The sequence below is a fragment of the Pomacea canaliculata genome, linkage group LG4 (assembly GCF_003073045.1).
Source record: "Pomacea canaliculata isolate SZHN2017 linkage group LG4, ASM307304v1, whole genome shotgun sequence".
In the NCBI taxonomy this organism is placed as follows: Eukaryota; Metazoa; Mollusca; class Gastropoda; order Architaenioglossa; family Ampullariidae; genus Pomacea; species Pomacea canaliculata.
Window position 1 is genome coordinate 14,187,104 of NC_037593.1, and position 25,115 is coordinate 14,212,218.

General features: G+C 38.8%; 3 protein-coding genes across 3 annotated transcripts; 1 reads left to right on the forward strand and 2 right to left on the reverse strand.

Moving 5' to 3' along the window:
• Window positions 1–7: 7 nt before the first annotated feature.
• Window positions 8–2,835, reverse strand: LOC112561979 (galactoside 2-alpha-L-fucosyltransferase 2-like). Its single transcript, XM_025234871.1, has 2 exons — window positions 2,040–2,835; window positions 8–1,132 (listed from the first exon to the last, which is right to left on the reverse strand). Exons 1-2 carry the CDS (start codon window positions 2,227–2,229, stop codon window positions 147–149), a joined length of 1,176 nt encoding a protein of 391 aa, XP_025090656.1. The 5' UTR covers window positions 2,230–2,835; the 3' UTR covers window positions 8–146.
• A 562-nt stretch (window positions 2,836–3,397) lies between these two features.
• LOC112561978 (prolyl endopeptidase-like) lies at window positions 3,398–14,393 on the reverse strand. Its single transcript, XM_025234870.1, has 20 exons — window positions 14,205–14,393; window positions 13,271–13,398; window positions 12,141–12,236; window positions 11,670–11,838; window positions 10,856–10,957; window positions 10,478–10,620; window positions 10,039–10,154; window positions 9,717–9,766; window positions 9,137–9,232; window positions 8,912–9,016; window positions 8,558–8,662; window positions 7,963–8,043; window positions 7,167–7,280; window positions 6,591–6,739; window positions 6,274–6,390; window positions 5,993–6,088; window positions 5,167–5,268; window positions 4,606–4,762; window positions 4,289–4,357; window positions 3,398–4,015 (listed from the first exon to the last, which is right to left on the reverse strand). The coding sequence occupies exons 1-20, from the start codon at window positions 14,376–14,378 to the stop codon at window positions 3,950–3,952; spliced, it is 2,235 nt and encodes a 744-aa protein (XP_025090655.1). The 5' UTR covers window positions 14,379–14,393; the 3' UTR covers window positions 3,398–3,949.
• Window positions 14,394–14,475: 82 nt separating this feature from the next.
• LOC112561985 (putative peptidyl-tRNA hydrolase PTRHD1) lies at window positions 14,476–15,831 on the forward strand. Its single transcript, XM_025234877.1, has 2 exons — window positions 14,476–14,796; window positions 15,639–15,831. Exons 1-2 carry the CDS (start codon window positions 14,611–14,613, stop codon window positions 15,807–15,809), a joined length of 357 nt encoding a protein of 118 aa, XP_025090662.1. The 5' UTR covers window positions 14,476–14,610; the 3' UTR covers window positions 15,810–15,831.
• Window positions 15,832–25,115: the final 9,284 nt, after the last annotated feature.

The window sequence follows — 25,115 nt, forward strand, 5'->3', positions numbered from 1 at the left end:
ATTTGCGACTGCCATGTCTTCTTCTTTTTTTTTATTTGTTGTTGTTGTTGTTGTTGTTGTTGTTGTTATTTATTATCATCTAGCCAGTCAGGTGGCGGGACATCACTCAGTAAGATCCAAGACACTCTTAATTACTTCGGCGAAGGTTAGAGGGGAATCCACCCAGGGTAGATGTAGTCACTGGGATCTGAAAATTCTTTCGAAAAATTCAACCCGGGAACAAAAAAGTTCTTCATGTATACCTTCAACCCGGTGTTGAAAAAGCCCGCCCACCACCCAAATGTCCCCACAGTGATGATCATGTGGTCCATCAAGGCCAAGATCTGCATATCGACGGCTGGCTCGTGCATGTTGAGAAAGATGACGTCACTAGAGTTGTCCTGCGTGCGAAGACTGTGGCGACACCAGTCCAGGTCATCGCTGGCCAGAACGAACGTCAGGGGCGAGAACCTGCGCCGGAAGTACGTCATACTGTTATGGAGGTACTCGGCAGATGCTGCCATCCGTCCGACCTCGGGTTCGTTGTGGTCCGTTCTGCGCACGTGTACTCCGACTAGTGTCCTGCCGGGTAGCTTCCGCCTCACACCCTGCACGAAGCGCTCGGCCTTGAGCAGGATCCAGTCTTTGAACCGTAGCGCCAACCTCACTTCCTGTTCCACACTTCTGAAGTACTTCCACGATTGCAAGTAGCCGTTGACATTGACGTCCAGTAGCTGATTGAGGTACAGCAACCGGCTGTCAAAAGCGCCATCCTTCTGGTTGCGGATGATGACAGTGCTACGACAGTGTGACCGGAAAAGGACCTCGTTCTCGTAGACAGGGGGGTTGAGGAGTATTTCCTGGAGTATTCCCAACTTGTCGTCGAAGTAGAAGCTCATGTTGTTGGCGTGGGCAAGCCCCAGTACGGCAGCGTACTGAAAGAGGACGTTGCCTAGGCGACCCATTAAGTCGTGACAAATTATCTTTTTGGAAGCCGTTGATTTGTGGATTTGAGTCCACGTCACCAACGATTGGTTCCGGATCCGATTCATTTCGTCTGGCGAGAGGGACATCATGAAAATATCCGAATTGTCCATGAAAAACCCTTTGAAGAAAACACACAAGGACAATATGATGACAATGGCTCCTAGAACTGAAAAAAAAGAAAACAGATTTGTATATTTTGCTACCTTCCCTCCCTCTTTCAAAACCCAAGTACAGATGGCATTCAAGCTTAGCGAACAAACAGAAAGCGCAGCTTTCAGAAAAGCAAGTAAAGAAGACTTCGACTAAGATTTTTTGCATCAGAAGAATAAACACAAGTTCGTATCAGGCTGTTTGTTAACCACATAACACGATTCCACTGAGATTGTTCTTTCCTTGTCGTCTCTCTCAATCACAACGAGTTGTCAATGTCGAGTTGACGACTCATTTTAATCGGCGTGGTCGATATTATCGGGGGTTTTATTTTTGAGGAGTGGGGGTAGTTTCAGTCTAATCCATTTCCTTTATTATTATTATTATTATTATTATTATTATTATTATTATTATTATTATTATTATTATTATTCAACAAGTAGAGAGGTCGCCTGTCAGGAGATTGCAGAGGGAAATGATGAAGCGTGGGGCGGAGGGGAGAAGTGACATGGACGGTAGAAAACAAACTTTTGGAGACGAAGATATCTAGCAATATGAAATGAAACATTCGCTTATCAATTGTTAAACAAAGCACAAAACTGCAAAACAGGAAGGATGCAATTACATGGAACATTATTCAGTTTGTTAAGCAAGGCACAAAGCAAGCAAAGGAAAAGTTTAGGTTTCTTGTAGTCTGTCAGATAAACATCCGAGACAAGGCGCGAAAGATTCGTGTCTAGTAATTTTTCAGAAAATGTTCATAGACAGGCGGTAAAGATTCGTACTGTCTACGTGGAAACTTCTTCAAAAACTCCTCAAGGAAAAACTTGATGATACAGTGTGAAAATCTTCGCCTTTGCTGTGTACTCAAATGAGCTTGGTCCAGAATGAGTCGAGAGAAAGGAAAAAAAATCAGATCTTACCCCAAATGACTTTCCTGGAAGATGTGAAACACAACAAAGAAACAAATTTCAAAACACTTCGAGCCTTTGGCTTGACACTGAGACTGGTCGTCCGCTCGATAACGAACATCGTCCGTACAGGTTGAAGGTTTTCATGCGATGTAGTCCGCTCATTCAAACAATAATCATCCATGCGGTACAGTCGTGCCATTGGTCACGGTTATAAACGTCTACACCCAAACAACAACTGGTTATATGCGTTTGAAGACGCATTGCCATCGACTGGTATCGCCTCAGAATTAACCACTAAATTGTACGTAAAGTACATTTTCTCTTTTTTTCCTCAGGTGGGTGTGTCATGGCACAAAGGGACTAACAGTGTAGTTCTCAATCAAGCGGTTCTCAATCTTTTACTTGTAACGCCCTCCTGACGAACAAAGGAACGTCTGTACGCCCCCCTTAGCCAGCAATGTAAGCTAATTTCACTAATACCGGTATAAGAAACTTTTAAAAAATTACCACCTTCGCGCCCCCCACCGTTTGAGAACCGCGGGTGCAGTTGGTAAAGACACTCCTTTCTTACCACTTCCTGAATTATATCAATTATATAATTACCACTTCATCTCGAGACACTCCGTATGTGACACCTGTTTTCTGGAGTTGCCTTCGGGGGTTTCTCCCTCCTTTCTTATCAAGGAGGAAGCACTTTCCTACTAAATGAAAGAAAGAACGAATTCCCATCTCCGCCGGCGAGCGCTCGGCACTGTGGCGAACCTACAGACGCGATCTTCTTCCAGTGTTTTTGTACATGAACTCACAGCTGACAAACGTACGATATTCAAGAATATTAAAGCTTGGAAAATACTACTGTTTATGAACTTTCGTTTCAAATCACATAGTTTTAGTTTCCTACGAGTTTTAAGAAAAGAGATTCACACTCTGCTTCACGCGGGATACCGCAGATATGGAAGGTGATAATTCCATCTTTCTATGTTGGAAATGCAAGTTTGCTGTTCTACTCAGTTACTGAACAACCCTTCTAACCACTCGGATGTCAACTTCTCTGTTAAGAACATGTTGAATTCCTCAAGACATTTTTAAAGGACATTCTGTTCTTCGTGAGAGATTTGTACAGAAACTATTTGTCTATGTTAAATATTTCAAGAGCTCATCCACGGCAAGATTGTCTTCGAGTGCTGCAATTTGTGAAAAGCTTCGGACAAGTTTCCTTGTTATCTTCTGTATTCGTCAGTTTCTTTTCTTTTTTTGTTTTTTTTTGCCACACTCGCTCTTGCAGAACACAACCATTACTTGATATCTGAAAAAAACTGTTGTAACGTTCCATTTTCTTCCATAAAAGGAAAATAGCAAAGCCTGCAAAATATTTAAAATGTGGTTTATTAGCCTGTCAGCATGGATAAAATGTCCATATTGTGGTTCTCTTCTCCTCTTTCTTGTCTTGAGTTTCTCACGTAAAAACTTGTTTTAAAATAACAAAAATACCTGATTGACATTAAAAGATTTCCACATGCAAATGTAATAAAATAGCACACACTCTGTTTGAAATCTAACTTCTATCAGATGTGATACAAAAAAAGTATTTTACACATACATGTTGAGTCATAGTGGTTTTTTTCTTCTCCCAAAGATGGTCTTTGTTGCTCTGAATACTTCAAATTATTTCAGATTATACACAAATATTCATGCCAAAAATGCTGTGACCTTGTTGCCAAAGATTCAAAATAGAAGCGTCCACACAAAAATGTCAAAAGAAAAGAAACAGTAGCATGACTGTTATTGTGACTAAGTTATTGTTATTGATGCAAACACTGCTGCTTCTAGAAGATAATGGCTGCCATTCTCATTGCTTAGTGTTCTCTCCCACAAGTGAACTAGAGTCTAGAGTTGAGGATCTGGCAGCTTTCTGTGTGTCAATCTGTCCATGTGAGACCAATAGTCTGGTACACAAAACTGTAGAAATCAACAATTTCTTCGATCTGCAAATGTTAAAAAAAAGGATGGATGTATGTTTAAATATGAAAACTTGTATCTGCTGGATTTCTTCTGACTTCTATATTAGTAAGTAGCATTGTGTCAGAGGTAAAATCAATCTGAAGAGCACAAAACACTATGACTTACTTCTTTTTAAAATATGTATTAAAAGTCAATTTATAAAGCTTAAATGACACATACCCACACATATTTCTCTAAAAGGAAGAAATCAGAGATGTCTTACATTTCACCTTGTCTATTGTTCTAAATATTCTTACCACTTTGGAAGTTGGTTTTCCAGCACCATGACCTGATTTGGTATCTACTCGAATCAGCAAAGGGTTTGTCTGGAAGTGAACAAAACTACCAATTTATTCATAATGTTTGTCCTTCACTTTTTCACTTTCTCTCTCTCTCTCTTACACATTTATACTTACACATCCATAACAAAAAACATCCCTGTCTGAACTGTTTTATCTACCTCCAAGGATTACACGCCTGAACTTAAACGTCTATTTTATGTGCTTGTAAGGATATTTTTGTGTTTCTGTGAATCTCTAAATCAATGGCTGCTGTAGCAAGTAATGATGTTCACCTGGCTCTCAGCCTCTCCTAAAACATGCTGCAGCTGGGCTATGAATTTCAGCGAGTGAAGAGGCACAACTCTGTCATCATGGTCTCCAGTTAACAGCAAGATGGCAGGGTACTGTCCCCCCTTTGGTTCTTTTGGTATTGTGTGAAGAGGAGAATACCTTAAAATCGAGAGCAATACCTCTTAATGAAGACTAAAAAATTTCTCATATTATAAATATGAACAGCTTCTTCATTACTGAAATTGTTATTTTTGATGTTTATGAAAGAAGACTCTTTATTATCACAGACATGCAAACCCACTGTATGTTTCAGTACAATCATACAATAAGTTAAGCATACACAGAAAAAAGTAATACACGAACTTGCCAATAATCGTGTTTCACATTGGTCAAGAACACTTTAGAATTCTTATCTGCTTTAATAATTTTTATAAAGGTCAAGTACCATGAAAACAGAATTAAAGAATGATTCCAGTGAAATTCATTGTTTTATTTTAAATTTTCAAAAAAACCTCACAGACCACTAGGTTAGTCAGAAACCAGATCTCTCCCTAATAGCTTACTTGATAAGCCACTGAAACTGTTGTGGATCATCAGATGATCCATAGTCAGTGATCCAGGCATGTCCTATTGTGAACTTGTGGAAACGCAGCATATCCAGCACACTGTTGCCGTCAAAAATTTTAAAATAAGAGAGATTTATCAGATAAGAATAGAATAAAAGGCAAGCTACTGATGCAATTTTAAGAATACTCCAAGATTCAAGAATTTTTGTATTCCAAGTTTGTTTGTTTTTTTCCTTGGCATTAACTCTAGGCATTACTTGCGCTTGACTATAAAATAAGTAAAAAATGTGTTTTTAGGTGGTTATGGTGAAAATTTTTGGAAGGGATCAATTTTTTTTTAAATATACTATTTTTTCAAAATATCTTGCAGACAGTACCCAAAATCATAGATCATTTATTTTAATATTTTTGTAGAATGCAAACTGTTATGTAAATTTTCAAGCACATTCATTTTGATATCTCTTTGAAAGTCTTGGAGAAAATGTGATCAAAGTAAGGACCCAATTAGGGGAAACTCCAGAAAGTAGAAGTTTTGGGATGCCATGGTCGAGTTTGAGATAGCTAATTTTGATTTTGATACTTTCACATAAAATACATATGGTTCAGATGCATTTTTGTTGAAAATTAGTGTTTTGATGTTAAATAAATTTTTCACAGTCCTTACCAAATTAACTTAAAGGAATTAGAAAAACTTTTTCACCACACAAGCCATCACAGGAAACATATATTTAAGAAAACCATGCACATTTTTCCAGTTTTCTCACTCCATGGAAATGAATCCAACTTTATAACTTATTCTTTTAGCTCTAAAGGCTGCACCTACCCTACTTGGAGCACACCAGCACCAAAAAGATCAGGGCGTTGGTTCAAACATGCACCAACTAAAAGTCCACCATTAGAACCCCCGTTTATGGTAATCCTGAAATAAAAAAAAAAAAATCACAAAAATAACATCTAAAAGAAAACATGTGAAAAGAGAAATAAATCCATTTACATTATGAAAGATATTCGCTTACGTAAATGAATGTCAAAGTGTCACAAATGTCTGCCATTATTTAGCGATGCATGATTCTTGTTGAGAACATAAAGTACTTGTCAACTTACTTTTTGGCAGTTGTGTACTTGTTGGCAATCAGAAACTCAGCAGCTGACTGGAAATCATTGAAGCAGTTTTGTTTCTTGTCTAGAGATCCATCTTTGTGCCATGTTTCACCATATTCACTGAAAAGACGTAACAAATTTTAAAGGGAGTAGGGATTGTTAACATCGGGAATGAAAATCCCTGGTTTTTATTTTTTTTATCTTGCATGCGCACACACACAAAGAGATGGAAACACAAATATCGATATATATGTTGCCATATCATATCAAAAGAAGAATGAATGACAAAAGTCAAAACAAGAAAAATAAAAACAACTCACTTTCCTCCACGAATGTTCGCAACAACATAGACACCTCCCAAATGCTGCAGAAAAACTGTGCGCGAAGGTGAGAAGGAAGGAGTTATTGAGATGCTAAATCCACCATAGCCATACAGTATCACAGGGTGACTTCCATCCAGGACTAAACCCTGATTACACAGTGAGTACACATCCAGATTAGAAGTCTAACTACAGCATTAGTACATGTACAGACACAGTTGTCAAGGTGGCATTTTGTGTTTAATGAAGAAAGAATGTTTACTCCTGAAAAGCTATGGTTGTTTGACAGTAAGTGTGGCATGATTAAACTTTTGAAATAATTGTTTCACATATTGCAGAAAACTGAGGGTATTTCACCCAGCACAGTGAAAATCTGCACATAAAAACACTTTATATGTCTGTGTGTGCTATCTGCACATGCATGCATGCCTTTCTGAGTACAGCATATGTGCCTGCTCATGCAGGCAAAAACATACATGCAGTTGGCTAATGTAAAATATGTTGTTACTATCGATTTAACACAAATCTCTGTTTGCCTATCAAGAATCCACAGAAGACTTTTATTCTAGTCCCAACCTTTTTGTGAACGAGAAACATTGGTATCTGCTTGCCATCTGTGCTAGTGAAGAACTTCTGTTCAGTTTCAAATTTGCTGGCGTCAAATCCAGTTACCCTGATCTCTCGAAAAACCTGCAATGGTCAACTCATCAGCTTACTGTCACATCATAAATTAACTATTAATTATAAATTAATTCTAAGGTTGTTTCAAGATTTAAAGACTATTTTCACCATTACTTTTTCTTGAAATAAATATGAGAAGCTTTAGTTAACTAAGCATCTTTAAAACTGATATGAAAGATATAAGAGTTACAGAAAGTCTATCGGCAAAGCAAGTGTTTCTGATTACTTTTTGTATTTTAAAATTAAACCTAGATTCAGTGTGAACTACATATCTTAGCTGTATTCATCACATCACTCTTTTGTCTCATGCACATGCAAACCACTTGGTGACAATTTCTCTTAAATGTTTATCATACGTTTTTTTAAGCATATTGTAAGAAAAATTCTAATCATGACCTCAATCAAATGATCTTTCTTAAACAAACATAATGGCATGATATTAAAATAAAGAGTAACAATAAGACTGCAAATGTGAGATGGCATAAAAGTTCTTGCAGGTATTTCATTCCTGATACATCTAGCAAACATATGATTCTTTAAGTTGAAGAAAAAAGCATTTGTTATAAGAGTGTTATAATTCACACCATATTTGGTAAAATACACAAATGTTACTTATCCACTGAACAAATCTTAAGGCCGAGATTTAAAAATGTACTTTATAAAAAAACTGTATCTGACAATTATAACATACCTTTGGTTCATATGTACCCTGTTGCATGTCAAGGTGATATATAGTTCCAGGTGTCAGAAATGACATGAAGTGGTAAAATATCTGGAAATCATTGATTTCAAGCCATTTTCACATTATCTGATGCATTATGAGTGCAAAAAGCCTGTTTACTACTATATTTTTGACCAAACTGCCAAGGAATCTGCTTTTCAAAAGAGAACTTTCTTTCAGCCAGTAATTGTCAACCCATCAACACCCCCCTCTTTACTTTTCTCAAATATACCTTCCCCCTTTTCTTCTACCATCCCAAACATCTTGACAGCTTAGCCAGTTTCTACCAAAGTACATCTTCTTGATGGATACCTGTGCATCATCATCAACATCATCATCAACATAATCCTCTTGTCATCAAAATGCAACACTTTTAAGTGATCATCTTACCTTTACTCATAATAGTAAACTGTAAGCCATAGCATATTGAGTCTAGAATTACCTTCTTGATGTGGCTTTTGCATGGAAGCTGATATTACCCCCCAAAATTTACATTTTAAGGCAATCTTTAAGTTCTGAATAAAACCATGTTATAAGAGCATCAAAACAATAAACTCTGACCTACCTCCTTATCTTTTCGTTTGCCTGAGAAACCAACTATGGAACCAACATCTAAAGGCAGCTGTGCTTCTCTTTGACCTGTGGCAAGGTCATGTACAAACAGCTCACTCTGCACAGAGCATGACAGTGATCAAAGCCAGTGAACTATGTCATAACAGTGTTCTGCAGACTTACCAATATTAGCAGAAAAGATGGCCTAGCATTTGTAAATGGGGAAATAGGAAATACAAGCTTTAGTGATATCATAATAATTAATCTTTCACATAATACACACTGGCATGTGCACGTGGGTGTGCACACACACACCCACACTCCTTCTCTCTCTCTTTCAATTACTCTTGTGTTGAACACGGCTCACCTTTACATCTCTCAGGTAGCAGACAACCAACTTTGTCTGGTTAACACAGGATACCCACTCCAGCACTGCACTCTCATCCTCGTCGATCAACGTTGACCAGTTTTCCTGCAGCAGAATAGTTCCCAATGCCTAGGATTTTCTCCAACAGAAACACACTAAGAATTTTTTTAAGCAAATGTGATCCTACCATACTACTATATATCTGCTGTAAAAGGTTATCCTTACTGGTTCAGGTCTGGTGAAGTCAATGTTGATCAGCTTATAGCGTGGAGCATTTTTGTTTGTCTTGAATGTGAAGACTGTCCCCTCATTGGCAACGTACTGAAACATTTTAAGAAATCAAGATTAAATAGTTATTCTTTATAATTCTGAGTCCCCAAATTTTTCATTATGTATCTTTATTGCACAGAAAACTGGATTATTGAAAGGGTAACTCTCCTGTCTGAATATGATAACATAATACTCAATGATAAAAAATATTTAGCATTATCTATCTTTGAATATTGTCTCATAAATTATACGTTAAAGATATTGATTCAAGATTCATATTTTAAAAAGTCTAGAAGACGCTGTGCCAGTGCATCTTAAAGAAAACACTAAGATTGTTCATTTTTAATGTGGATGAGGTATCTATAATGAAAAATAACATAATTCAAACTGATAAAGGAAACATTATATTGTTTTATAAGTTTAGACACAAATACCATCCATGCACCCTAGGAATCCAAACTCCTTTTATTTAATCACTTTTTTTAGATCTATCATGTTAGTTACACTGACGGCTTACAAAGACATTGTTTCTCACCTCATACTCAGCTTCAAAGTTGTCCACAACTTTCACATAGGGCAATAGACCTGCAGCATATTTTAAACAAATGTTTTCAGAAAAGGGCACAGTCACCTATTAACTCTTTTGTTTTTGGTATGTGAGTGATGGCTCAAGCCTATTTGAAATGTGAATTCCAGTTTAAGAGAGTTAAGTGTCATAGAAGGAACAAAAAGAAGAAGCAATGAAAACAAAATTTCTCATTTAGCTTTCTAAACAGTCTAAGTCAAAAAAAAAAATTAAAAGGTGCAACCCGAAGCAAATGTGCAATCCTGCATTATCAAGAATAATTGTGTCTCACCATTTATGCCATCTTTGAGGTTCTGAAGGTCCACATAATAAAGTCGGTTGACAGGATCACAGCCTTCTCTTGGAGTTAAAAGGAGGTATTGGCCACAGTCTGTCACTTCTGCTCCTCTACAAAAATACATTTCAATTACACATATTAATTTTCTTGCAAAGCTAACTTACCTATAATTACATATGCTATTCTATTTATTAACCTGCCTCCCTTACAATTCATACCTTAATATATTATAAGACACCAAACCAGCAGGTCGGCTGTGGTCTGCCACTCACAAAAAACTTTTTTTTTCTGTCATATTACAATCCAGGTGTCTCCTGAAGAACACAACTGCATACATGTGCATTTAATTAAGCATGTATGTACATGAATCCTCGTTCTCACATGCAACCACACCATACACACACACACACACATTAAATATTCTCTCTCTTACATCATCCACTTTGGATGGTCTGGTGCCTCTGCAACCAGAACATCCTCACTTTGATTGGTGCCGAGCCGGTGGTAATACACTTTCTGGTGCAAGTTTGTGGTAGTCTCTGTACCATCTGCCTTGCCCTCCTGTTCTGGGTAGCGCTGTAAATTAAAAGTACCATCTGAATATACACAAATGGTATTTCCACTTTTCTGATGTGGGGGCAAGGGCTGCTACTGGGATTTTCGCTAAGAGTAACAACAAACAAAGAAATGGCATTAAATGCTGAATGTAGGAAGAGCAACAAAAACTCACTAAAAAATACTCCTTTGTCATGATGAAAAGTAATTGATATAAAAAAAACCCAATGCTTTGTTATCATGAAAAGTTACTCACATTATAAAATAGTCCTTTGTGATCATGAGTCCAGGCCATGCTGCTAAATTTCACATGTCGTAAAACATCTGACATTTCCTCTCCAGAAGGTGCTTTTTGAAACTGAAGAATCAAATAAAATTTGCAATGTCACAGAACATAAATAAATTTTGATAAGCGATAATGTAAAACTCAAAAGTATATGTACTTTGTATATTATAATAAGCTATATATATATAAACAAGAATAAGAAGTGGTTTACTGGCCAAGTGACAATGCACTTGAAATATGACTTCATGATGGAAGAGACAGAACAAACGAAAGAATAACCGGGCCTATCCTATACATAGTTACTACCCCTCTTCCTTGCTTGCTTTTTCTTCCACACTCTCCCTGTCCATCACAGGCACAGACGCTGCCTACAGTGACTTGACATGATCCAAATATTGCAGAGCCAACCAAAGCACATATGTAAGGAGTTACAGATGGATGCTTGGTCACCTATAGGCACTGTACGCGACCCTTACAGAGTGCAAAAAGACAAATTCAACTACTAATGGTCCTGACACAAGTAATGGCTGAGTTCAGAAAGGCTTTATATTCTGAACTACATACACTGCAAGCTGATTCTAATACTTTTTTTGTGATGAGTGGTAAGGGCTGCCAAAAACAGTGGTAAACCTTCTCTTGTACAACATTCTCTTCCTCTGAATGTACATCTTGCTAAAATCATACTTACCTAGATTAGCCTTTGGACAGAGCATAAACAAATATTTATAAAAAAGTTGTGGGAATCCTCCATTTACAATCCAGTTCATTTGCACTTGCTGCTCACCTTGATGGTGACCCAGTCTGAGCCACTGTCACTCAGTCCATAAGCCCAGTAGGCTCCATTCTCAGAGAAAGCATGACCCTGAAGGGAGACAGTGCCATCCACTGACAGTTTGTTGGGGTCAAAAAACACACGTGGCTCTCCATCAATTGCATCTTGCACATACATCACACTGAAACCCAAAATATTAACAAATCAACATCACATTTTCTTAATAAGTCATCTCCCTTTTCTTGCGTGTATATGAATGCATGGGCATATCTGGTAATTACACAAGCATGCCATAAAACTGCATATATACACAATTACACATATATGTAAAGATATTACAATGATTGTGGATACTATGCACTGATAAAATGAATTTTTTGGTTAAAATACATGTTTCACGTAAATGGGAACAATTACATGTCCTGGTTCTTGTGCATGCACACACACATACACAAACACAACTGTGTGATCTTATGTGCATACCTCTGATTTTGCAGACCAGTGTTGTGGAAATAATAGTAATGATCTCCCCGATGCATTGGACACCCATACTTGGGATAGTCCCACACTTCTGTAATCCTGTTTACAAATTAGGCACACAATTTATCACACACTCTCTGAGTTTAATGTGAGGATGAAGTACTTGTGCTATGTGTATAAATCTAAGAATTAAATGTTGTAAAATATTGAAGGAAGGACCTTATGTTCTCAAGTGATTATATAGCAGCATCAATGAGTCAGTAATTAGAAAATTTGGACTTGATATATTCTTGATGTTGAAAAAACTTTATCTAATAATGAATTGTTAAGCTGTGTGGTAAACCAAGAGAAAATATCTGTTTGAAGAGTGTTGGTACATAAAGATGTGGAGGTGAATGTGTGTATAAGGAAGGCAGAGATAGAATGATGGTGTAGGGGGCTGTGGTGGTAGGAGGGAGGTGAAAGGTATTATAGGGGTGTGAAACCTTATAATATTTTCTAGTAATGTCTTTGGTGGATAATCATATGTGTATATGTGAAAATAAAGGTGAATTATGAATGAAAATTGTATAGATTGGGTATTTTCCAAGATGTGAGTAGGTTCTGGCACTCTTGTGCTTAAAGCAATAAAAGATAAGTCTATGTCTGAATTTAATGTTTTGTCATCTAACATCTCCTATCAACTGAATATATAGTATGTGTAATCCAAGGAAAGATTCAATTTTATATTAAAAAAAAAAAATTATATCGCTAAAACAATTTCAGTGAAGCCATAAAAAAAATAGACAAAAACATACTGATGCTCTCTGTATCTATCGTGCACACACAAACACACATACACAGAGACGTTTAGTTACTATTTGTAAATTATAAGAATCTGCTGTTTGAGGATAAAAGTGATATATTTACTAGTTTGTATTAGTACAACCTTGACAATTTAACAGTGTATGAAAGATTAGACTTGCTAAAGATAACACTTCAGTAGGTCATACTTCATGCTATGATAGGACGTTTAAGTGCCTAGGATGGTGTCAAACACTACACTTGTTACAAAGAAAATGTGCTGATAAATAAGGGCACACATAAAGATCTGTGTCAAATTGACACTACTGTAAATGTTGGATTTAGAATACCTTTTCAGAAGTTTATCCCTGACAGGGCAAGATTCTATAAAAGGCTTTGAAATCTCATTTTGTGCATCAACAAATGCCCTTGTTTCTTCTGAGTCTGGATCCTCAAGCCATCGATATGGGTCAACTACCTGTGAAAGATAGAAAAGTATTTTTCATCTCTGCACACATATTTGCAGCAGTCACTTTATTCTACAATGTCTGAATGGATCATCAACAAATTCACCCTCTGTTATTGTTACTGCAAAGTAATGCCTTTTTAAAACATAAACAAAACAACTGCCTTAAAAAATATTGATTATTTTTATGTATAAACTGTCAATTTACTTTTATATTGTCTGTAAATTAATAACAACCTAAGTTAAATCTCAAGAACTAACTTTAAAAGTACATTCTGAATGATTAATAAGATATGATCAAACCGACAGTTTTAGCCTCCTCTGATTACTATAAGTAACTTCACTACACATCATTTGCTCCTTCACAAAAGTGGATTATAATATTCGTTCTGTATGCTGTTATAAAGGTATAATTTTGCAATGAAACTGTGCTGCAATTGTGAATTAGGAAAATAAAGAAATCTTTGTGTTTGTCACAGAGTATAAGGTCAATTCCTATTTTTATCTCAAGTACGAACCTTTTTTCGGGCAAATAAAATTATCTTTTACACTAATCTCTTGATCAATGAAAATTAAGGAAGCGAAAGTGAAAAGAACTGGAAATGACAATAGCATTGCACTGCAATCTTTAACACGATCCAAAAAAATCTGTATATGTCGAAGACACTGCTTCAGCATGAGATTCCCTGAATTATGATTATTAAAGCTAAAGCAAACAGTTCTCGGGTTGAGATCGCTCTTTGATACGTGCTTTAGCAGTCAGGCAACACAGTCGACGAATGTAAATTGTTAACATTCAATGCGAATCATGCTGTTACCTTCATCCCGTGATAATCGTCTAAAACCGATTCATTTCTTTGTGCCTTCGGATAAGAAAACTTTCCCATTTTTTTAAACTTGTATAAAATGCGAGGAGACTGAAGGTAGAAGGATACAAGAACGGCGAACAATGCCAAGCAGACAGCGGAAGCAACCCCGGCATCCCAGCGCATGATTCGCAGCGAAGCTGCCACATCTTCATCCAATCAAATAAGCGGAAAATATTAGAACTTACACATGGGTCTAATTTTATCCAATAAAAATGCAGGACGATCTTCACTGCGAGATCATACAAAATGGCGTTTATGTTGCTTTCGTTTTGACAATCGATATCTACATTTTATACTTGGACATCGTTTCTTTTTATGAACACGAACTGGAACTATTATCTGTTAAAACCTAACAATGACGAGTATCGTTCAGTATGTCGTTGTTCGTAGTGATCTGGTCAAAACGAAGAAGTGGCCACTAGGGGCTCTCATAGCACAAGCCTGTCATGCTAGTTCTGCTGCCATTCATCTCTTTTATAAGACTCAACACACACAGGAGTATCTGTCTGATTTGGACCGTATGCATAAAGTTGTATTGGAGGTATTGTTATTCGTACACCTGTTTATATGAATGTTGTATACTGATTTATTACAACCTTTCCTGTCACGTCAATAGCCTACACCATGAATGTGTTCCCTTATTTATCAGCACATTTTCTTTGTAACAAGTGTAGTGCTTGACACCATCCTAGGCACTTAAACATCCCATCATAACATGAAGTATGACTTACTGAATTGTTATCTTCAGCAAGTCTTTCAAACACGGGGAACGGGGATATAAGTTCGTGCTTACACAAAATCAACTTGTGCAATATGTGCATACACATCATGAGGTCGGAGGGAGACCAGTAGTGTTTGGATTTGTGTTGGTTGATTGGTTTGATAAGAAAATGTTACTACCTGCAGACCATATTTTGCATAAATAGATAATGTTAAGGAATCATATGCAGACCTGTCTACCCTTAATGGTTAGCCAGATACATTATGAGAAATCCTCGCTATTGTGGTAATTATGTCTAAGGCCAAAAAAATATGGGAATTATTTTACAACTTTGTTTTTTATTTCTTTCTTCTTTAGATGTTTAGTTTATTTCTTGCAGTTGGATAGCTTTCAAGCAGTTGTCCATTTGCTAGCTCTGAATATTTTTTGTGCACGATACAGCTGGTGAGACCAAAGGGAAGGGGATTATTTTCCCAGATCTGGGGGAATACAGTTTTGTAGATAGTTTACCCAAACATTAGGAAAACAAAATATGCAACTCATTCATCCTTAAGACTGGTGACATAAATACTCAAACAAAGATGAACAGACATGTAAGTAAATAAACATATGTATGTAATATATCTTGTATGATCCACTGAATGTATGCCCCTGTCTTTCAGGCCAAAGATGAAGAAAGCCTGAAGGAACTGTCTCAAATTCTTACCACGTCTCAGGTTGACTTTAAGCTGTGGGTAGAACAGCCAGAGAACTTTCCTACCTGCCTAGCCACACGGCCATACCCTAAAGAGGAAATTCAGCAGTACTTCAAACAGTTTAAACTAATGAAATAAAGTGCGATGTTTTGAGCTAGCAGTTGTGATGACATTTTCAAATGCCTTGCATGTCCACAAATGCATGTATAGGAAGGATGGTGGGAAGATGTGGGTGAGGAAAATAGAACTCTTCTGTTTACAATCACATCAATATTATTCTGTTCAAACTTACATTAATATTGTTATGCCTAAACTGGAAGAACTGTATGTCACCAAGTATCAAGAGGTGGATGAATGTTTCATGAATGGTTCTCTGCTGTAACATTATTTCTTTTAACAGGTTATTAAGATTGAAATAACACACGTACATACTTTTATTTGCAAGTAAATCAGTTTATAAAGACCAGTCTATGATACAATTTTGAACTACAAACAGTGAAGCCTTTAATAATACTACACAATCATTTCTACTAGTATAGTTGCCTATTCCGTTTAACAGAGTAACCAGGCAATGTGTTAGTATGGAGTGCAGTGTGCCTAAATTTGCATTGCATTGTAAGAGTCCCATATCCTAGAGACAGGGTGCAACGGTTAACGCCTGTGACCAATACAGTGAGCATTGGCTATCTTGGGTTCAGATCTCATCTCTGGCACACTTCTTTCTCTGCATGCGGCATCTGTTTACAAGGCTGGCTGCTTTGCCGTGTCAGCCTTAGTTGCTACCAATTTTTCTCCCTCCCACCTCCTAGGGGCAATTAACATAAGTGGTTAACTGGGACTTAATCACAGCATGTGAAGAATAGAAGGCAACCGTCTTCTTTCTTCTGCCTTAAGCAAACAAATCAGGCAGTCTTGGTGTTTGGTAGGCAAGGTTCTCCAGTCAAAGGAACAGGCGAGCCTTTAACTAGTAACCTTCCTCTCCGGATTTGATGTGTGCAGCTAGCAGCAGACTCATATGTTAACTTTTCAAAAAGGCGAAAATGGAGTGTTTGGTTTCTCAGAGAAAAGGAGACTAAATTGGAACTGAATTAGATTTACCAAATGGACATTTGCCGACTGAGTTCATCATTTACACTCTTTTAAAATTAGTCTCTTGTTCATTTTTTTCTGTTGCAAAATAGTGCTAATCCATCGGTGGCATGTTAAATATTTTGTTGAGTTTGTACTTAAGTTTTTACTTTGATGCTATATAGTTGCACTCTCAGTACAAAGGCCCGCCTGGTCAGGGAGATGAAGGAAATCAATATCACAGGCTGCTGCTGGGTCCGCCTACAGTGCTTCTCATTGTGTGGAGGAGATAACATAGTCATAAAAAACTGCTCTGGAAGCTACATGGCAAGAAGCAAGAGCTGGACATTTTCTTCAAGCACACTAATCCATATGTAGTGGGACAGACGCATTCTCCACAAAATGATTTCACGCACACACACACACACATGCCCTTTATGCAAATGTTCGAAAAGGGGCTGAAGAACTTTAAGCATAAAAAATAAGTAGTCAAAGTAACATCTTTACTAAATTAGTATGATAATGACAGCCTTATTATGCATTTTTATGTATGTCATGTGAGCCAGTCACATCTCTGAGAATTTCTGATGGATACAAGAAGTGGTGAAGACAGAATGATAATGAAATAAAAGAACAAGTTCTTAACAGTTGTTACTGGAGAACTAAATTCTTTAATGAACACTCGCGAAGAAAGATTTTCCTGGAGAAAATATTATTGTATAAGGAAACAGACCTCACAGCTAAGGTTCTGTTAGGGACATCGGCGTTTCACCAGAGGGCTGTAGGAGCAATATCAATGGAAATGACATTAGCAAGACAAGAGTCTGAGGGACAATGAATTATTGTGCTGGGCGCTAGAATAATATGACACGCGATGCGTATTATGCTCATTGGAGTACCAGCGACACTTCGTATTTTTACTGATGTGGATAACTGATTATAGTTTGCACTAAGACGCTAGTCAAAGTAAATAAAGACTTTCCTTTTGTAAAACTCTTTTCTCCAGCACCAGATAAAAATTTCACACACACACCTTTAGGGTATGAATCAATTACACTTTCACACGCAGAGGATTGCACCTGGAAAAACTACAAATGTCATATTAAGGAATATGTTTCTGATCCGAACTCGCTTCACCCTATTCTCCATGTGACAGGCGCTTTAGACACTTCAACACCAGAAAAAAATCCAGAAAGGAACACAGAAAATATTAATGGAAAACACATCGATCGGGAAAGAACTAAAACAAAACAGAAAATGTCCAGAGCATGACACATTTCGCAAGGGAAGTCATCATCCTCGCCAATGGCGGAAAGACGTCAAGCTGTCGGACAGCGCGACTGTCGGAGGAATGAGCGGACATCGCCCCAAAGATCACGTGATTGTACAATGTTGTGTCTACACCCGATGAAAGTTATCGATCCTATATAATGAGTACATGAAGCAGACTCCTTCTCTTGTCGCTAGGTGATCATATATAAGACGAGAGATGAGTTCAGTCTCTGGTGCTGACATCATTTCCCCCAAATGGCGAGAGGTTAAACTCAGGTAGGAATGCCTCACCTTCACTCGGGGTTATCCCTGCGAGTCTTGCTTTGGCAAAAGTCCTTACTGGCTGGAGGGACATAAAGACCTTCATAGCTTGTCACCTCAGGTAAGACTTACTGTTGGCGATGCATACACAACAGCAGGCAGAAAGACATGAGAGAGAAGGCAGGATGAACAGACCGAAAGTCGCCAAACAACATTAATATTATTTTCTGTGTGTGTGTGTGTTTTGCTCTTGTATGCGTGTGCGTGGATGTAAGTGTATGTGGGTAAACTTATCTTCTAAAAAAAAAAAAGAAAACTGATGTCATTTATTTACTAGTAATCTAGCGCCAAACCATCTGCTGTCATTTTTCGTCGATGACAATAAACTAATTCCCTGTCTCCCACTACAATGCTGCTTATCTTAAATCCTCGAGATGCTTTTTAAGTTCACCAGGGTGAAAAACATTTTTCACGTGATTAGGTTTAGTCTAGCCAGTCCCCAAGCCTCGGCGAATAACATTGTTTCCTTCAAAAGATATACACTCGCTTTAACCTCGCAATTCTCTCATCTCATTTTGAAAAGGTGGCTTCTCGTGACGTCACAAAAACCTGCTTCCGGTTATGGCAGTCTTCAGTAGCAAGAGCTTGAAATCCGTGGATTGGCTGTTGCCTGAAGTGATGTCAGAATTTAAAATTTGGTTTAAACCAGGAACCTTTTACCCCTTAACATCACAATGCATTGTTGTGATCAGATAATGTCGTTACCGCGTTGTATTCAGATTAAGCCTTTGGCTCTCACGAGAAGACTTACAGATGAAAGTGAAGTGTCACAAGCTCACACACACATACAGACACAAACCCTCCTAAGCATCGAGTGCTAAGAATACAATAATGCTAACAACGCAACAAAATAATTCTAGGAGACAGAATAATCCTAGGAATGTTTCTTACTGAGGATGATGATGGCTGGTGGCACGAAGGACCTGATCTGGTATTCATTTCTTTGTGTCGCCTGCCAGAAGGTAGTAGAAGACCGTTCTGTTATACAGTCCTGTCCCCTGTTTAATGGTAATGACATGTGCTGTTCAGTTTTCAGCAAGTCTGAGTCTCATTTTGTTTTTCTCTCGAGGTGGCCTTTAAGCCCTTGTGACTTTTTTTCTCTCCGATGAAAGCGCAACTCGACAACTCGCGGGGCTCGGTGACATTTTTGTTAGCAGCCCCTCCCATACCATGTGAGCCCCCCAGTTTGTGAGAGATAGCACAACATTGCAGAATTGGCAAAGAAATTCAGGAGGAGATTGTATTTCACAGATAAACGAGTTTTTGTTTTGTTTTGTTTTTTGTTGATGTTTTGTTTTGGCAGTGGGTGAGATTGGCAATGAACATACTATTTTATAACGACTTGTGTGCACTCTATATACATCTCATAATGACAACATCGAAGAAATGTTTGAACAATACTCAACAAATTAATGTACGATGCTCTGTGTGTGTGCGTTCGTTGCTCAGTGTTCATCTCTGTAAATAAGTATTGATGAATGTGTATCTCCATTTACTATGGTTCATTTTGTTTATTTATCAACAATTAACATTGCCCGTCATTTAGCTTCAGTCATATACCAATAGATATACTCATGCACATAATACACTCACTGAAGCAAAGCTTCTAGAAAATTTGTTGAGAGAACGTGCAGTTATGATGCTGTTATTTCATTAAACAAAAGATCTTCAATTAGCACAACATTCGAAACTGCCGAGAAACTTTCAAAAAGAAATAAATTCCCTCGGAGGCAACCATCTTTTAGACTGAGTTTCTTCTGACCTGCCTTCCTCCAGAAATTATGTTATTAACGACAAAGGATGGGGTCAAATCACTAATGTCGTTACGAAGCAAGAAACACAAAAGCAAACAGCCATCGTCATGTTGCCAGGTGTGAAATTTGTCAACACCATCTCCAGACCTTAATGACAGTGACACTGACACACTTTACAAAATAGTGATCGTTGTTCGGCGAAGCATCCTATAGCTTGGTGGCTGCAGCAGTGAACTAAAGTGGTTCACCCTTTCCACAGGTGAAAGATATATATACTCCTTATCTATTATTGTTGGGTGGAGGGGTGTCTCCACAGTTGTGCCAAGGCTGGAGACCTTTCATCCCAATGCAAGTGAAGAGAGATGTACGAGTGATGTCAGCTCGGTCTGTAAAACTGTGAAAACTAGGATCAAGACGGTACAAGTGGTTGGCAAGGACCGTCTGTGCGACACAACCCTAAAGATTTTATAAATGAAAGAATAATAATACTGAGAATTTGTAAACATATGTAAGAAGATAAAATAAATTAAAAACAATAACATTATATCAACAACAATGGTGGTAATAAAACTATTAACTACATAAATAAAGTAAAACAAAGCTTGCATGAAACAATTCATCAAAAAATGACCGGAAGTGAATGAGTGATATCCTGAAAAAATTATTCTTTTTTTACTTCTCCTCTTGTGTGGCAGAAATAATATGAGGAAGAAATATGTCAGACAGGCCGGGTTATATCCCAGTTTTGTCCCCAGTAACACGGAGCTAAGTACTGGTTGTCTGTTGAGCAGGCAGGGCACTATCACATGTAGCAAGCATTAATCCAGAAACCTGGCGCGATTACAATGGTTTCCATGGTTTCCATCTATCACAATCATGTGCCAGTGACCTACTTCTGTGGGGTGACTAAAAAGTCATCTTTAGTGATAGCGAGAATGTATGTTGTGTCTTTCTTTTTTCTTATTTTTTTATCTTTCTTCTTTTTTCTCTGTTGTCTGCCTGAAAGTGGGTTTTTTTTGCGTTCTTTGTTTCATTCTTTTTTTTCACTCGTTAAGGATTTTTATTGGGTTTTTCTTCCTTTCCTTACTTTTGTTTTGTCTGTTGATTGCTTGTTTGTTTGTTGCTTTGTTTGTTTATTTGTTTGTTGTTGCTTGTTTGTTGTTTGTTTGTCTGTGCTATTTCTTTATTTTCCCTTCCCGCATTTTCCTTCTCTCTTTCTCTATGCATATATATTTAAGTATATATTAAAAGAGTTGATTATACATAAATACAGAGTACCTGAATGCCAGCAAAAGCAAGAACTTCACGATATGTCTCTGTCATCACGATTGTCTTTCCTCTGTCATCACGACCCACTCGGTGTCACGAAGTACAATTAAGAGGCAAAAAGTGCCCACATTCCTTATGCCGCTACAAATATCCGAGGGTCCAGTGCTCTCTCTGTATCAACAGACCGAAATCGAATCAGTCCATATGACCTTTGCTAATAGAGAATTTTTCTCGCAGTTGCAAGCCGATTGGTATGTGCTAGGAGAGAAAGAGAGTTGCGTCCGTAAGGCCCGATCATTTCCGAGAGGGACGCGTTGGTCCGTAAAGCCTGAATTATTTCCGAGAGCAAATCGATAGACATCGCGATATTTCTGTATCGTTTCTGCAGCTTATATCGTTGGGTCATGCACTTCAAGCCCCCTCTCGCACACAAGCTGATCGACAGTTAATTAAGAATAAGAAGGACTGAGAAGGGAATAAATAAAGGAAAAAGCATCAACTGATGGAGGTCTGAAAAAAAGTAGAAGAAGAAAGGACGAGAAAAATAAATAATATCGTCTGAGAAAAATCCTCTACGACGACGACAACGATGATGATGGCTGTCAAACTGTTTTACAGTGACGTAGAAGGTGACCACGGACATCAAACTGAAAAACATACAAACTGCGATATCACCACATATAGTCAAGAATAAAACTTTTCCAGGCGTTCCCCACAAGCGTGTTAAATAGTTGGCTGGGGTGGAGTCCGATGAAAGCTTTGCCCTGCATGACAGCAACAGTTCACTAAGCTAACACTGGCAAGCAAAGCTCATTGTGCAACGTGATGTAGACACATGCAGAAAGATAGTCTTGCGGAAATTCTCGTGTGGCTTGTAACAGGCGAATCGGGCGCTTGGCACGCGGCCATGACAGTAAAGAAAAAAAAAAACAAGTTAACGCCGCAAGGACCTCAGGAAGATGGGGGAAAGTTGGTAAAGCTTTGTAGGTCTCATGGCACCGAACTTTACTGCGCTATTCCCAGGTTCTGTCTTGCCCCACCATCACTCCACTGAGGCGCAGCGCGCGAGCCCCACGCGCAGCCGATGGGATACGGTGGAACTGGATGCGAGAGAGTCAGAGGAGAGACACACGCAAACGATACCAAAGCACCGCGCAGGTAGACCCAGCTCCATCGCGAGAGACAGGAGGAGGAGGTTAAACACAGAGAGAGAAAAAAAACGGAGCGAGAGAGATAACGGGGGATTTTGGGGGAAAGGGAGACGGAGGCAAAAGCGAAACCGAGGGGAGGTTGGAGGGGCGAAAAGGGACGTAATCCCTTCAAGGCATCGCCACAGTCAGCGGGATTCCAAGATGGCTGCTGTGGCGACGAGGTGGGACGATCGCTTCAAAGACATCGACATCGAGAGCATCCTGTCCCGCGTGCAGTGCGACGACCTCTGACCTTCGCCGCAGGAAGACCGTCTTGAAAGGTAGGTGCTTGATGCTGGTGATGTGGTGCCGGAGCTGTGTATGTCGGTCGGGCTGGCGGAGTGTGCAGGCCGGCGTGTGTGGTGACTGACATGCGCCTGACGGTTGGTCCTGGTGCGTTGTTTACTGTTGACGTCAGATTAGCTCGCCGCTAGGGGATCACAGAGGCTGTGGCTCCTGACCTGTGATAGTTGTTTGTGTTTACAGCTGGAAAGTTGCATGTACCTGCAGGGGTGGAATTAACGTGCGTGTTTACAGGTGGAAAGTGACGGGGCTTCTTAATATACAAAGATACTTATTTAGAGATGGAGAGTTATGTGGTTGTTTACTGCTGGAAAGTTGTGGTATACAGTTGGAGAGAACTTTAAGTTCACATACACTTTTGCCAGTAAACCAGCACACATTCTCTCTGTCAAACATATATCAAGAATGTGTATGTCCATCAATTATCACCAGTGTATATATATTCCAAAGCTTGTTTTGTTAAGGTTTGGGTCTGTGTTCATCGAAGAGACATGGCAGTAGCAGCTTGGCTAACCAAGATTTTGTAAAAACCAGCTTTTTCCTTCGATTTTGCTTTTTTACCCTTTCAATCTCTCTTCTCCCACTTTCCATGTTTCTCGCAAGTCTTAAATTTTCCGCCTTCAACCCTCTTCATTATTTTCCTCTCTCTCTCTCTGAGCACATACGTGTGTGTAGCAGTGGAAGAGCAAACGAAAACTCAGAGCTAGTTAGTTGACTACCTAGTTACATCAAACCACACTATTACCTATTACATATACGTCGGTTGTTGTTCGTCTTAACACGCACTCGCGGACAACACACACACATGTTCATGCACGCAGAGACAGAGAGAAGAGACATAACAAAAGATGGGAAGGAGACAGAGATAGAGAGAAAAGAAAACAAGAGATGGCTAGAATGAACTCAGAGAGAGAGAATCGAAAGTATGATGTCAGCATTCCTTGCAGGACGAGATATAAATGAACTAAAATAAGTGTCACACACCTTTAGAGAGACAAAGGATACCTCAAAACAACTGAAGCACTAAACAATCAGAATGTGTAAGAAGGGAAGATAACTTGTTGCCTGTCCCCCGTCCAAACCCTCCATCGCTGCTTTCATTCTCTGATGGTGGAGGTCGGCGCCTTCCAGTCCCAGCAATACCCTCCGCCGCAAGACACGCGATCGATGTAACGTGGATGCTGGAAGAATGGAAGAATGCAACTGCATGCAGTCAGCTTCCTGGAGCATCCTGCTTGTTTGCACCCAAACACACCTTCTTACTCTTCGGCCAGTTTTCTTACGAACGGCAGTTGCCGCTACAATACACTCATGAACGAAGACGGATAATTACCACGACGGCGACATTTCGATAAGGATAGCTTTGATGCCGTGAAGAGTTGTTCGCTGTCAGATGTTGGAAGGTCAACCTCCTCAGATGCCACAACCCCACCTCATGCTAGATAGAGCTTTCCCATCCCAAAAGACATTTATAAAACCATTTTGTTGCAGTTTAGTTAAGTGCCCTGGTGTTTATATGACGACAGCTTACGAAAATTTTAACTTATCAAAGTTGTTTTTATTTTTTTTCACATCTTCGCTAGAAGTGTGTCAGACAGGGCACTGTATCTTAGAATGCTTGGCACGGTTTATTCTTTAAATTCCCCATGCTGATGATTTATTTATGAGGCAGGTGTCTGTGTGATAGCCAAAATAGATTGTCAACATTGGAGAGGCAAGTGATCGGACAACAAGAAGAGCATGGAAGGCTCTCAACGCGTATCGTCAAGACTTTAAGCACAGTGTCTTATCAGTATGTAATTTTGCCAGTGTTAAAGTATAACGAAAAACAAAATACTCGTCGATGTTTGGGACGGTAGACATGTGTATCAGTCCAAAAACTAATGGCGTGAGTGCTTGTGCGACAGGTATACTCTTTGTGAGGAGGGAAAAGGCTCTGTTGTACTATTAAAGGGTACCCCGGTCTCTGCCATGATCGTCATAACCTTTTTCCCCATTCATACTCCCCTCGTCACCCGAACTCATCAGCAGCTTCTGTTTCGTGAGACCAGCAAGTGACTATCAACCACTTCAACTTACTCACTACCCAGAATCACCGTCGTCACCCATCCTGTGCTCCACCCTGTTGAACTCCTTCTTTACGATACCCCATTTAACAGAGAATATCTCTCTCTTCTCCCCCCATTACCTCTGACACCCCATCCTCCAGCCCACAACCTCTCCACATCCACTGGGTGTCGATCTGATCGATATTGATGATATAATAT